The sequence below is a fragment of the Malaclemys terrapin genome, chromosome 17 (genome assembly GCF_027887155.1).
Source record: "Malaclemys terrapin pileata isolate rMalTer1 chromosome 17, rMalTer1.hap1, whole genome shotgun sequence".
In the NCBI taxonomy this organism is placed as follows: domain Eukaryota; kingdom Metazoa; phylum Chordata; order Testudines; family Emydidae; genus Malaclemys; species Malaclemys terrapin.
In genome coordinates, this window is record NC_071521.1 from 19275181 (window position 1) to 19289169 (window position 13989).

The window sequence follows — 13989 nt, forward strand, 5'->3', positions numbered from 1 at the left end:
ACCTAATTGCCTTCTATGATGAGATAACTGGCTCTGTGGATGAGGGGAAAGCAGTGGATGTGTTATTTCTTGACTTTAGCAAAGCTTTTGATACTGTCTCCCACAGTATTCTTGCCACCAAGTTAAAGAAGTATGGGCTGGATGAATGGACTGTAAGGTGGATAGAAAGCTGGCTAGATCGTCGGGCTCAACGGGTAGTGATCAATGGCTCCATGTCTAGTTGGCAGCCGGTTTCAAGTGGAGTGCCCCAAGGGTCGGTCCTGGGGCCGGTTTTGTTTAATATCTTTATTAATGATCTGGAGGATGGTGTGGACTGCACTCTCAGCAAGTTTGCAGATGACACTAAACTAGGAGGCGTGGTAGATACACTAGAGGGTAGGGATCGGATACAGAGGGACCTAGACAAATTAGAGGATTGGGCAGAAAAAAACCTGATGAGGTTCAACAAGGACAAGTGCAGAGTCCTGCACTTAGGACGGAAGAATCCCATGCACTGCTACAGACTAGGGACCGAATGGCTAGGTAGCAGTTCTGCTGAAAAGGACCTAGGGGTCACAGTGGACGAGAAGCTGGATATGAGTCAACAGTGTGCTCTTGTTGCCAAGAAGGCTAACGGCATTTTGGGCTGTATAAGTAGGGGCATTGCCAGCAGATCGAGGAACGTTCCCCTTTATTCGACATTGGTGAGGCCTCATCTGGAATACTGTGTCCAGTTTTGGTCCCCACACTACAAGAAGGATGTGGAAAAATTGGAAAGAGTCCAGCGGAGGGCAACAAAAATGATTAGGGGTCTGGAGCACATGACTTATGAGGAGAGGCTGAGAGAACTGGGATTGTTTAGTCTCCAGAAGAGAAGAATGAGGGGGGATTTGATAGCAGCCTTCAACTACCTGAAGGGGGGTTCCAAAGAGGATGGAGCTCGGCTGTTCTCAGTGGTGGCAGATGACAGAACAAGGAGCAATGGTCTCAAGCTGCAGTGGGGGAGGTCCAGGTTGGATATCAGGAAAAACTATTTCACTAGGAGGGTGGTGAAACACTGGAATGCGTTACCTAGAGAGGTGGTGGAGTCTCCTTCCTTGGAGGTTTTTAAGGCCCGGCTTGACAAAGCCCTGGCTGGGATGATTTAGCTGGGAATTGGTCCTGCTTTGAGCAGGGGGTTGGACTAGATGACCTCTTGAGGTCCCTTCCAACTCTGATATTCTACGATTCTATGATTCTATGACTCTATACTTAAAGCCGTGTCTTACCATCCCCTGGATGGCGACATTAAGTTAACCCGATAGTGTCCCTTTAAGTAACTGGGCCTCCTACCACCTTCAAATCAGGAGTACAGGTATGACTTTATCAGAGTCAATGCAGTGAGATCGCCATCAGGCCCAGTAAGTATTCTGAGATGGCAGCCTTCTCCTCTCCGTCTGAAACGGGCTTTGATTCAAGTAGAGGATTAAATATTTGTAACTTCTTCCATGCGTGAAGCATTGCCAGCCTAGCTATCACTATTATTATTATTATTATTATTTATTTGTATTACCGTAACGCCTAGGAACCCTAGTCATAAACCAGGGCCCCACTGTGCGACAGACTGAGAAGCAGAAGGAAAGTGAGACAATCTCCATCTGTCTTATCTTATATTCGGATTGTAAGAGCTGTGGGACAGGAACCGTACTTCTGCTGTGCGTGTGCACAACACCTAGCACAATGGGGTCTGGGTCCATGGGCAGGACTCCTACGTGCTATAGTAACACAAATAAATAAGCAGTAGTAGTGAGAGGTTAGGAATATGAGTAAATGTCTTTTGAAGAGAAAACGGAGATTTCCATACTACTTGTTCCGAACGCTCTTAACAGCATTTTCAGCTTCCAAGCGCTTTCCCAATATTAACTATGTGCATTTACCCTTGTGATACTAGCATTTGACCCCAGGGCCCTGGAGATGAAAGCCTAAAACATTAACCCCGAGAACCACCAAACATTCCATAATAGAGGGGGCGTTCAGATGCAGTTCCTGACCTCGAGCAGTCTGGCACAACATTGCTATATCAGGCTAGGATGCCGACTGCATGTGGAATCCTATCATCTTGCCTTCAGTGCATCTTGGTATCTATTAACCACTCCCGTATGGCTGCAGCATTATTGGAAACCACAAAATCATTAGTAACCTAGAGCAATAGGGGATTATGGATGGAGTAAAATTGCTTTACTGTTGCACAGTATACAAAACTGAAGGCAGTTCAAAAGCAGCTGGAAAATGGCACCCGGAAAAGCATTTTATTTTGTGACACTCCTTTTGATAATCAATTTGGAGACAAAAACATTAGTTAAAACGGAAGTTGAGATGTAGCTTATATGTTCCTTTAGGGCCCAATTCTGCAACCACTCTTCGCTTTCAGCAGTACTTACTCATGCAAATAGTCCCATTGATTTCCCAGATCAGAAGTCCGTGGAAAGACTTGCATGAGGTAACTCTGTTATTCAGTAGCACTTATCTATCTATCTATATCTTAAGGGCTTATATGGTGTCCGTCACTTAGGTATCTGAGCGCATTCCAAGTAAAAATCAATAGCAAAGTCAAGATCCGATGGAGTCTCTGGATCTTCTCCCTTTTTGGGGTAAAAATTCTGCTTGGCACAGGTTGTTTCTATGACGGGATGGGGGACAAATCACAAAACATATGAGGAATGGAAATGGAAACAGGCATCACCAGCCCCCTTAGCTCTGTCCCTGTGTCCCACCAACCTGAGCACCCTCTCTACACGCTATTATAACCACCTGTGAATATTCTAAAGTTGACAGGGACATTATTAGCAAGGAAACAAATACGCTGTAGATTCAAATCAATTCTCCCTGGAGAGCTAGTTGCATATGGAGCTGGTAACATGAGCACCTGTTTCAGAGAAGGAGTGATTCTGGCATTGTGGAGCCATCTTTGAAGAGTGGGCATGGGTTAACTGACTGTACGTGGAGGGGCCGATGACCTACATTTTACTAGGCAGAATATCGTTCCAAGGACCTACACATAACGTAGACATGGCAGCAGGGACCGGAGGTTTCTGTAGTGGAGTGGTATGTAGCAACCGTTCTCAGCCTGTGATCTATGGCGCAATTGCTGGTAACTGGGGACAAGCTGGCTTGTCTAGCTCTTCTTGTTTTCAGCTGCCAAACTGCATTTGAAGACAGCTAAACGCTTTCCATGCAAGCCATTGCTGTGTTTTGCCAAGGGGGTGTTTTGCAATCATGAATGGGAGGGGAGGGGGCTTGAGTGATCGTGAACGGGAGGTGGAAGACACTCAGTTAAAATCTGGCTAGATACCCTGACTAGAGACTGGCCCAACCCAAAACACGGGCTCCAAAGACACTGATGCACCTCCATGCCCTCAGACTTTGGGATGTTCCAGACGTGAATTTTGCAGTTTGAGCCCATCTCCAATACAAATTAAATGGATTATTTCCACCCCCGCCTTGCATTTCCCATATCGCTACTCATTTCTGCTAAACAATCAAAGCTTTCAGAGCTTAAACCAATGTCTCTCAGGCATATCTATCACTACAGCAGTCACTGTGACAAAGTCATAAGCCCCAATTCAGGAAAGCATTCCTATTCTGGACAGCACTTAAGCACATGTTTAAATCTCACTGCTGTCAAATGGATTTAAGCGCATGCTTGTGTGCTCTGCTGAATGAGGGCCATAATGTGGAATTTATTAGACTACTCTCATTCCAAGGTGATGCATGGAGGGCACTAAGGTAGGGTGGCTTATGAGCTGACTGGAGACTCCAGCAGCAGGGGGAAAGCTTGAAGATATGTTCTAACTGCTTAGGGAATGTTCACTTAGGGGATGGATCACTTGATGATTCCCTGTTCTGTTCATTCCCTCTGAGGCACCTGGCATTGGCCACTGTCGGACGACAGGACACTGGGCTAGATGGACCTTTGGTCTGACCCAGTATGGCCGTTCTTATATACTTAGGCTAGAGGGTTCTGTATGAAGCAATTTCTTTTTGCAGGCACCTCTCCCTTCAATAAGGAGCGTTCTAATTTGGGTGCAGGACACCAACTGTTCAACACACCATCAGAGTTCATGAGCAGATGTTTTCTTTGTGAGCTACTCTAAGCCGACGAACTTACTCGCACACGAACGTTCCCAAGGGGATGTCTTGCATCGACCGCACGCCCCAGCCCATCTTTTGCGTTCGATAAAGCTGCAATCGAACCCTGAAAGACAAGGAAAGGGGTCCCGTTAATGGCATCAGAGGCGGCGCTCTGCAGAAAGGCGTCCGCTCTCTGGGGAGGGGAGGGTTACACAGAAATTGCAAATTTAATCAGAAAATGTTAATTTCAAGAGACAGTTTCTAGTTTTGTCACCATGTGACCCCAGTTCCTTGCACCCCACGATCTGCTCCCTCTGCTAATGTGAGCGGAAGGAAGGAAAACCAGGTGCAAACTGGCTTCTGGCACAGCAAGAGGGGGAAGCAGCGACTGTGTAGCAGGTCTCCTTTATCCCCATCCTGCAGAACCCCCTTTGCCCCCTTTATCACACTCCATGGGGACTGGGTTTGGTGCCTGGGGGAGGGGGGACGGCAGGGGCACTATGGGACTGGGTGCTCTCCATGGTACCACCACCACCCCCCCTTTAAACCTCTGGGGATTTACACATGGGATACAAATGTCAGCTACCAGCTTCTCTTCCCTCCTGCGTGTTCCCCATCTGCACAATGGAAGGAGGAGACGTTTGAGGAGAAGTCGGCAGGAGCCCATGGGAGCATGGCTGTGTGCTGCAATGGAGGGGATGGAGCTGGAGCAGTACTCGGAACGCCCTGGATCACTACACAGATACCCCTTCCACCTGCAGAGAGCTGGCAGTTTGGTGGGGCCCACTCATTCCTACCTAAGCCACTAGCTGAGAGGTAGGAAGGAAACTGTGTAATTTGAAACTTGCTGGGTTTCCTGGCCCCTACATACAGCCTATAAAACTAGACTCAGAAAAGACCCAGTAGGTCCTCTACTGCACTGCCCAGCCACTGCTGGAATATTTCATAGGCCCATCTTATACTCAACATTCTCCAGGAATGATCCCCTGCATCCCCCGCTGGAGCCTAAGGCCACTTGCACAGACTCCATTATCAGAGGGGGGGGATGAGGGGGGAGAATCCTGATGCTCCCCTATTTTGTCCTTTCCTTAATTTCACCCCATTGTTTCTTTTGCTATCCCCTTTACATCGCACGATCTTAAATAATCCCTCTCCCTCCGTGGCACTTCATACCCTTGGCAGACAGTACCAGGAGCACAACCCAAGGCAGATAAGCTTTCCTTAGCCCTAGCGGCTTCAGAAAACGTGCTCACACCGTGCTTCAGGCCTGAGGAAGCTGCATTCTGCTTTGCCTCGTTCATCACCAGTAAAACAGGCAGCTGAGTTTTGGATCGCGGACACTGTGTTGTTGAGGGGGTGACGCAGGGAACATCGCTTGCTTTTCAGACCCCAGGCAGAGCTGGTAGGCCTGCCAGAGGGAAACATGTGCACTGACATGTACCGTTCATTTGGAGCAAATTTGATAAGGGAAATACTGAGAATGAAGAGGGAGCACCCAGGCATCATTACTAAGCAGCCACTTTGCAGAGCAAAAGCCAGGCATTATCTTTGATTCCTCAAGGGACGTGGCCCATAGAGCTCTGGGAAATATCTGACCTTATCACAGGCTCCACAGGGACTTATCACTCAACCTCAGTTTACAGAGCCACCCTGCCCCCCTTAGCAAGACTTTAACAAACAGGGCACAATAGTGACAACCCTGTTTGCACAACTCCTTAAGGAACAAACACATTGTGCCGACCAGGAAAAAAAAAAAAAAAGAAAGTGAGGCCAAGAATTTCATCTGGAAAGTCTCCTGAGTGGGTTTTTTTTTTTTCTTTAATAAATTTCAAATTTTCATCACAATTTCAAAGTTAAAAAATCAGTTCTTTACTAAATAAAACTAAACCAAACCACCGACATCAGTTTAACCTAGAGTCAGTTCTCCATAACATCCCTTCCCCTGTTTTAAAGGAGACAGCCAACGTTACCAAATTGAGTCCCTAAAGTTAAAGGCTCACATCCATCCTTCAGCAACACAATACAAATGGTGTGACTGACAGCACTGAAGTCAACGGGTGCTGAGCATCTCTGGAAAATAGTTCATCAGACCAGTTACAGATTAAGGAACCCAAGTCCGTACGCTTTGGCCATCGCTTCTGATATGAACTGCTGACCTATCATTTTGATATAAATGGCTACGTTTTTTTCCTTATTATTATTATTCTATTTTCCCCAAAGACCTTACCCTGAAAGCAGCATCTGAGCTGCCAGTGAAGCAACCACTTACTTAACAAAAAAAACAGAAGCAACTAATAAATGGTACATTTGGGTTGACGAAAGAACACAGAGGAGCCAAGTGTCTAGGCCAGTGTCAGGGTGGTTTCCCAGCTGATCTCACAACCCTGCTGTTGTTTTGTGGTCACTAGCAGGATCCAGAGGCTTGGCTCTGGTTTACATCCGTCGATGAGGATAGAGCTGCACCATTTCTCCCTCATCTTTGGAAATCTTTGCTTTTACAGACAGCCTAGAGAAGACAGGCAAGGAGCTTTGTTCCTTTTAAAATAATGGTCCGAATCGAGAGCCTTCTCTCTCACCTGAGCCCATTCTGCACTACCCGATTCCGGCAGTTTCGCCAACATGAGCAAGCGTGGTTACACTCAAAGATCAGCGGTGGCTCAGACATGTTGAATTCAGGCAGGAGTCGGCCATCCTGGAGAAGAGACATGAGATTATATTCCCGTATTCTTTTGGAACTGGAAATAAAGCTGGACAGCTCCAATCCAGAACTGAATTTCCTCAAGGTTTAAGTCAATCTAGAGCTGTGTAGTGAGGCGGCCTGGGCCCCGACGGCCCCTGAGGGAGAGGAGCCTGAATTGGCACCCAAGTGGGCGGAGCCACCGCCACCTGTTCCCGCCCCCCGGAAGTCAAGGGGCGGGACAGGAAGTATAAGAGCCAGGCCCCAGCCCTCAGTTAGAGCCCAGCAGCCGGAGAGGCCAGACGTGCCGGTGCGAGCTCCGGCGAGACCAAGGCTTCCCAGAGCCAGGTACCCGGACACGGACGGACCGAGCTGCCCCAGAGCCAGATACCCGGACACCGACCGACCGGACCTCCCCAGAGCCAGGTACCCCGACGCGGATTGGCCAAGCCTTCCCCAAGCAAGGTACCCCGAGGTAGACTGGCCACCCTTGCCCCGAGCACGGTACCCCGAGGAGGGGCCCGAGCGCCCCCCTGACCGGAGACCGGAGGAGCAACCCGACCCGGACGACCCTCTGCGAAGTGAGGAACCCATGGTGTGGGACCCCGTTGCCGAGCCCAGCGGGGAGCAGGTACAAATGGAGGAGGAAATGGAAATCAGCCCGGGGGTAGCTGACCCCAGTCTAGCTACAACAGAGAGCGAACCCATGTTGGTGTGTTGCGGTCAGGACCCCACCAACACAGCGGCAGACTGACTGCCGCTCTTAGGGCCCCGGGCTGGGACACAGTGGAGTGGGTGGGCCTGTGTCCCCCCTGCCACCCCACTTAACGGGTGGCAGTCTCCCCCTCCAGCCAGCGCTCTGGCACCGCCACTGAGCTATTGCTTGCTGCCCTGAACGAGTGCTTGTTGCCCCACCCTGACTGAGGGTCTGGGGCGTCCCGAGTTTGTCCGTGCTCAGCTCCTGATACCCAGACCTGAACCCGAACCCCTGAACTATTGTTTGTTGCCCCGCCCTGACTGAGGGCCTGGGCCTACTAACTTTGTCTGGGCTCAGCCTGAAGGAAGGTCCTGAGCCCCTGAACTATTGTTTGTTGCCCCGCCCTGACTGAGGGCCTGGGGCTACTAACCCTGCCTGGGCTCAGCCTGAAGGAAGGTCCTGAGCCCCTGGACTATTGTGTGCTGCCCCGCCCTGACTGAGGGCCGGGCCTGAACCCCTGACTTTACTGCTCAGCCTGAAGGAAGGTTCTGAGCCCCCTGGACTATTGTGTGCTGCCCCGCCCTGATTGAGGGCTGGGCCTGAACCCCTGACTTTACTGCTCAGCCTGAAGGAAGGTCCTGAGCCCCCTGGACTATTGTTTGTTGCCCCGCCCTGATTGAGGGCCGGGCCTGAACTCCTGACTTTACTGCTCAGCCTGAAGGAAGGTTCTGAGCGCCCTGGACTATTGGGGGTTGCCCTCCCCTGAATAAGGGCCTGGGACGTCCTGAGTTTGTCAGGGCGCAGCTCCGGATCCACGGAGCTGAGCGCCCGAACTACTGTTTATTGCCCCGCCCTGAGCTAGCGCGGGGGCTTGACTGACTTTGTAATCCCCAGCTCCGGCAGTGAGGACCGGAGCCCGGGCCTGAGTTACTGCCGGACCCTGACGGAGAGCAGGAGCTCATTGCAGAGGCCGTGTACCTTTGGCCTAGTCCCTGCCAGAGGGGCGGAACCCTGAGACCGATCCAGGCCGTGTAGTGAGGCGGCCTGGCCCCCGACGGCCCCTGAGAGGGCCCGACCCCCGCACCGGACGTTTACAAGCTGATACACCGGTTCACTTCCATCTTCTAGAGTTGGCTCAGATGACAACATAGATCCATACCCAAACTTCCCCGAAGTTTGAGGGAGCTCTGCACCATCATCAGAAAGGACAGGCAATAAACAAAAACAGTACTTTGCATGCATGCCGTGCTATTCAGCTGCGGACCTCAAAGTGCTTTACAGAAGCGTGCATGCTTCTTTATCCACAGTTTGCAACTGGGGAAGAGAGAGTCTGTGGTACAGCCTGACTAGAACCCAGGTCTCCAGACTCTGAGGCCAGCACTCATGCCGCTGGACCACCTTTCTTCTCATAAGAAGCCCCTCTAAGTATCTTCCAGTTACATGGAGATGAGAAGGTGGCAGATCGTGCACCATATTTAACAAATTTGGACATAAATACTCAAAGGATACAAGCAGTGAAGTCACTTTGGATTGTGAAGCCTGTTACAGCACAGTTAAAATGGATACCTGGCAAAAGCCAGGAGATACCAAAATTCCCAAGGGAGAAGCCTGCAGAGATTACGGGAACATGTGATCTTAGTGGAACCTGCCCAAGGATTAACCTCCAAACCTCCCTGGAGGATTTAAGCATATATACACAAAACACTAGGGCAGCCACCTAGCAACCCTGTAATTAAAATACATCCACTCAGCCTTCACAGGAGGTAGATCACAGTAAATAAGGGAAAAATAAAACATCCCTAGTTCCTTCCCCTCATTGATAAATTACAGAAACACTTAACGACTGAACAGCGCACACTGCATTCTTCAATGGGGCTTGTACCTTGGGAACGGATTGTTAAACACTGCGTATCATGTGGGGATAATTAATGGCTCCATTGGTATAGAAGTAACGCAAGTTTGAGATTTATTGTGTCTCTTACCATGTACACACTGAAGCCAAGATTACAGTCTTAAGTATTTTATATACTGGAATTTAGAAAATCGTTAAGAATTTTTTAAAATGGACTGTTATAATACGTGAATATCGGCCAAACCAAACACGAAGTTCAAAGTCCTCACCTTGTCATACCAGCAGCGCATACTGAGTTGGCCACACATGCAGTTGCTGGAGGAGCAGTCATCTATGCACACACAGTACTGGAAGGGAGAAACAAGGAGCAGATCCAATTCTCACACAAATGCAACAGAAAGACCAAATTGGTTAAATGGGCTGGAAAGGAAAGAAGCTATCAACTTAGCTATTGATATACCCCATCCTCTCCCAAACACCAAGAACATGGGGGCCTCCCAAACATTTAAAAAACAGGTACAAATCCCTCCCTCTCGCTCATGAGACAGTAGCACAATCAGCTTCATTGGTTTCACAGGGCATTTTGTTTGCTCATTTTTGTGGGTGACATTACTGTGGGGAAGCTAGATCACAGAAAGGAATTTTGCAGTCAGTTCTGACGGGGGTGGTCCTGTGTCCATTTTTCTCTCGTGCAGGAGTGAATTCTAGGATATTACACAAGGCTCATAACTATGGCACCAGAACACACAGCCTTCATGGATATTACATAGAACAACACAATCAATAGCCTGGATTATTACTATTGCCAAATATTACTTTGCTCATCTACAGCTTCTGTCATTGGAGGATCTACAATACATTGACTAATTAAAGCCTCACTACACCTAAGAGGGGGGTACGGGATACATCAGACCCATGAAATGCAGCCATCTCTAGAGTGGGACGTCATGTGCAGTTAGTAGCAGTTTAAGAAAGGAAGGGATGAAGAATCCTACATCCAAGAGAAACAGCTGGGGGAAATTTAGGGAGGCAGAGTCCAAATACCTAAGCTGGAATTTTGCCAGGACACTGGGGTTAACTACCCCAATTCTTACTGAAAATGCCACAGGGTTTTCAATTCAGAGAAAATGGAAAGGATCGTGGGTTTTCCCTCTCATCTTAAAACTCGCACCTCCACCATCACAGCGCCTCTGAGGCTTGACTTTCAAATTTCCATGGAACAAAATGTTTTCTCAGTTCCAAGGAGCAGTGGGAGGAATTTCCATTCTTCTGTCGCGAAAAGACCTATACCAACAAGGTGGAGGAGGCAAGTATGTAACTGGAATACAAGCACACAATCAAGCAACTCAACCATGTTTGCTCAATCACTGCGTCCACCTAGAGAGACAGACAGACAGACACAAACACATCTCTGCAGTGCACACTCCAGCTGTTCTCTCTCATCAGCACACAGCAACCTCTCTAACAATATTCCATACCAGGACAGGAGAGAGACACCCACCCACCCACGTATGTACCCGGCCCATCTAACCTGCAAATGAGTGATGTTTCTATCGATGTTCATTGGGGAGGTCACACAGTTCTGAGAAACGTATTTGTAGTTGGTGGGGCAAGGCTCGCTGTCCACTGAATTGATGCATGGAATTGGGATCTGCTCGTAACCTCGGGCAATGTCTCTGTCACAGCAGGGGAAAGGTAGGGAAGAGAACAATCGCTTTATGCAACAAAGATACCATCCTCCACTCCCCAAAACAATCAGGTGATTACAAAATCAACAAGTGCAGCTTGAGTGGCATACCGAGCAGAATTTGAGCTCTGAATATTTAAGGTTGAAAGGAACTCCGTTTCATTCTGAATCCATTTTTCCAACCAGATGTATAAATTATTACTTCCTGTTGGACCATTCCATATGGATGATAAATTCATAAATCCCAGCCCTGATTCAGCACGTGCTGCACCAGCCCTGATTCGGCACAAACTTAAAAGCAAAGTGCCTTCCAGAATCGGGGCCTCATCCCTCAACCTAGAGAGCTTGCACTTGGCAGTCACAACAGAGGCTAGCTGGACTCTCACCTGCTCACCGTCTTCTCTATCTGGGCAGGTTTGTCAGAAGACGATTCTCGGATTGTCTTGTTCATCTGCAGAGCCACCCAGACCTGAGAGTTGAGACTTGAGCACTGGAGTGGAGTCTCACCTTCCTTGTTCTTCAAGCTGACATCCGAGCCACGGGACAGAAAGAGGCTGCAAAACAGCAACAACAATAGGTAACCCACCCAGAAAGAACCTGTCAGAGGCGGAAGAGTCAAATGGCATTCTGCAGCCAATTCGCAGGACCACTCTCTCTTGAGAAGGACGACTCAGAACAGGTTCCACCACTTTAGAAAGCAACCACCTCAATTCCCTTTTTATAAAGCTGGTTCATTGAACACCACTTTCTAAAGGGGGGAGGGGGGGGTTAATTTGGAAGCTGGGTAGAGCAACAGAGTGGCACATCAGCCTGCCAATTCTAGAGAGCTGGGTCCAAATCTTGCCTTACATCAGGCATGAAAAGGAGTTTGCTCGTAACCAGCCTAGTTCCCAATGGACATGAAACTAGGCCTAGGCACTACTGAAGTCCCATTGAAGCCCTATTTTGAGGACATAAATGGAACTTTACCAAGGGGCATAGGCCTTGAGCTAGTTCTTTGTACAGGGGTGAATTTCACCCTCTAAACGGAGCTCTCGTCACTAACTGGGATTGCTGCATGCATTGTAACACAGGGAAAGCATTCAGGGCCTCCATTCGACTGCTCTGCAAATGGAGTGGCCCTGCATCCCACATCCCTATAAATGGGCTCTGCTGCTAGGAGCCATCACAAGCTCCACTCGCATGCTTACAAAAACTCAGCCTGCTTCTCCACTGCCTCGTGCGTCGTGCAGTCAGTTACAGCCGTGCATGTGCTACTGAATCAGGACACGAGGGGCCCGGTTCTCATTCACTCAAAAGGCCCCTTTACACCACTCTGGCAGTGGAAAGGAGCCGGACAGTGGATGCAATTTTAATTTGCATCATTTAAGGCCCCTTTATACTGCCAGAGTGGTGCAAAGGGGTCCTGGGGTTCACGAGAATCAGCCCCGTGTATTTCACCCCCACTTGGCCTGGGTGCAAAGCAATGCAAAATCAGGCTCTTCGTCCTGTTGTGTTTCGTGGTCAGAGGTAAAGGCATTTCATAGCACTCCTCAACTTGCCAGCCAGTGTCCCAATGAGAAGTGAACAAAGTAACAAAGGAAAGCGGGGGTGGCAGGCGCCGTACTTACACAACACACTCATAGCGGTTCTCTCTGGCTGCGATGTGCAGTGGCGAGTCTCCATGAATATTTACTGCATGTAAATCGCACTTAGCAGCCAGCAATATCTCCGCTATGTCAACACAGCCAGAAAAAGCTGCCCAGTGCAAACAAATATTCTCCTCCTGGAGGGGAAAACACAGGAGAGGCTGTTTAGTGCACTAAGATCCCACCACTTTGGGACTCCACTGTCCTTAGCTCTGTAGCTATGGCATTAAACACATGGCCGGCCTTCTCCTTTATCGGATTTCTCTCTAGCTCGGAGGAACACAACCCTGCAACAGGCAGGCAGGGAGTTCTCAGCACAGCCGCCTCCACGCTCACTGGAGATGGTGAGGCTACATCTAAACTACAGCCCTGCTCTCTTTATCTGTACAGACGAGTCATTTGTCTCTAAGCCACAGAACGATCTGGATCGATCCACAGGGAGACACGACAGATGCAAACGAGCCCCAGGGAAGGGCTAGGAGCTGAACCATCCAAACCAGATGTAGCAAAACTAGCCCATCTCCTAACTCTCCAGTATCACAGAGAGCGACCCCCGTGGGAACAAGCAGAGCACAAGCTGTAGGGTACAAAGGTCTGAAAAGCAAGACGCCAGGCACAGGGAGAGCAAACTGATTTCAGGCATCTCTTAAATACTGCGTGTACCAGTCTCTCACTAGAGCACTAGAAAGAAGGGAACACTAATATTGCTGATATAGATGTTTTAAGTGATGATCCTATTACTGTGTAATTTGTAGTACACCTTGGAATCCTTCAGCATGACAAGCACTAGAAAGGCTGATTGTGACCACATAACGATGATGATGATTATAAACGGAGGTCTCTCACAGATGGCAAAAAAATGCATACTTAAGTCTCTGCAACTTAATCTCTCTATTAAAGGGAAGATCTGAGTTACAAATAGATGCCTGGGAGCAGGGGCGGCATATTTTCGACAGGGCTTCTGCTCCCCAGCATGCCACCATCTAGAAATGGCAGCGAATCCCAAGGATAGTTCTGAAGATTAATTTAATCCAGCAAGGATACCACTGCACATACTGCGTATCAGGTGACAGAGAGAACAGACCAATTTACAGCTCCTGCCATTCTAATTCACGCTGATTAAAATCAATGGGGCTACTTGAGGAGTAAGGTGCTAATCAGTGTGAGGAACGATGGCAGGAGCTGGCCCTTAATGACCTACAATGAGTAGATGCTGGAACGCTGGACAAATTAACGGGGATCTCATACATGTGCGAGGGAACTGCTGGACGGAATGATTGGATTTGCACTGTGAGACTAATGCGCGATCCAAGGGATTGGTAGCTGGCGGTTTTTCTGATGGATCAGCCATGAAACCGT

The 13989-nt window shown here is 48.9% G+C and overlaps 1 protein-coding gene across 7 annotated transcripts in view; it reads right to left on the reverse strand.

Annotated features, from left to right (window-relative positions):
• The window catches only part of EHMT1 (euchromatic histone lysine methyltransferase 1), a 163030-nt gene that overhangs the window by 18099 nt on the left and 130942 nt on the right, over positions 1-13989 (reverse strand). For all 7 annotated transcript variants that reach the window (XM_054007471.1, XM_054007465.1, XM_054007468.1 and 4 more), the window contains 6 exons: positions 12613-12767; positions 11389-11556; positions 10847-10991; positions 9585-9662; positions 6666-6781; positions 4127-4213 (listed from right to left, as the gene is read on the reverse strand). In XM_054007471.1, coding sequence (XP_053863446.1) covers positions 4127-4213; positions 6666-6781; positions 9585-9662; positions 10847-10991; positions 11389-11556; positions 12613-12767 — 749 coding nt within the window. The remainder of the gene's footprint in view (positions 1-4126; positions 4214-6665; positions 6782-9584; positions 9663-10846; positions 10992-11388; positions 11557-12612; positions 12768-13989) is intronic.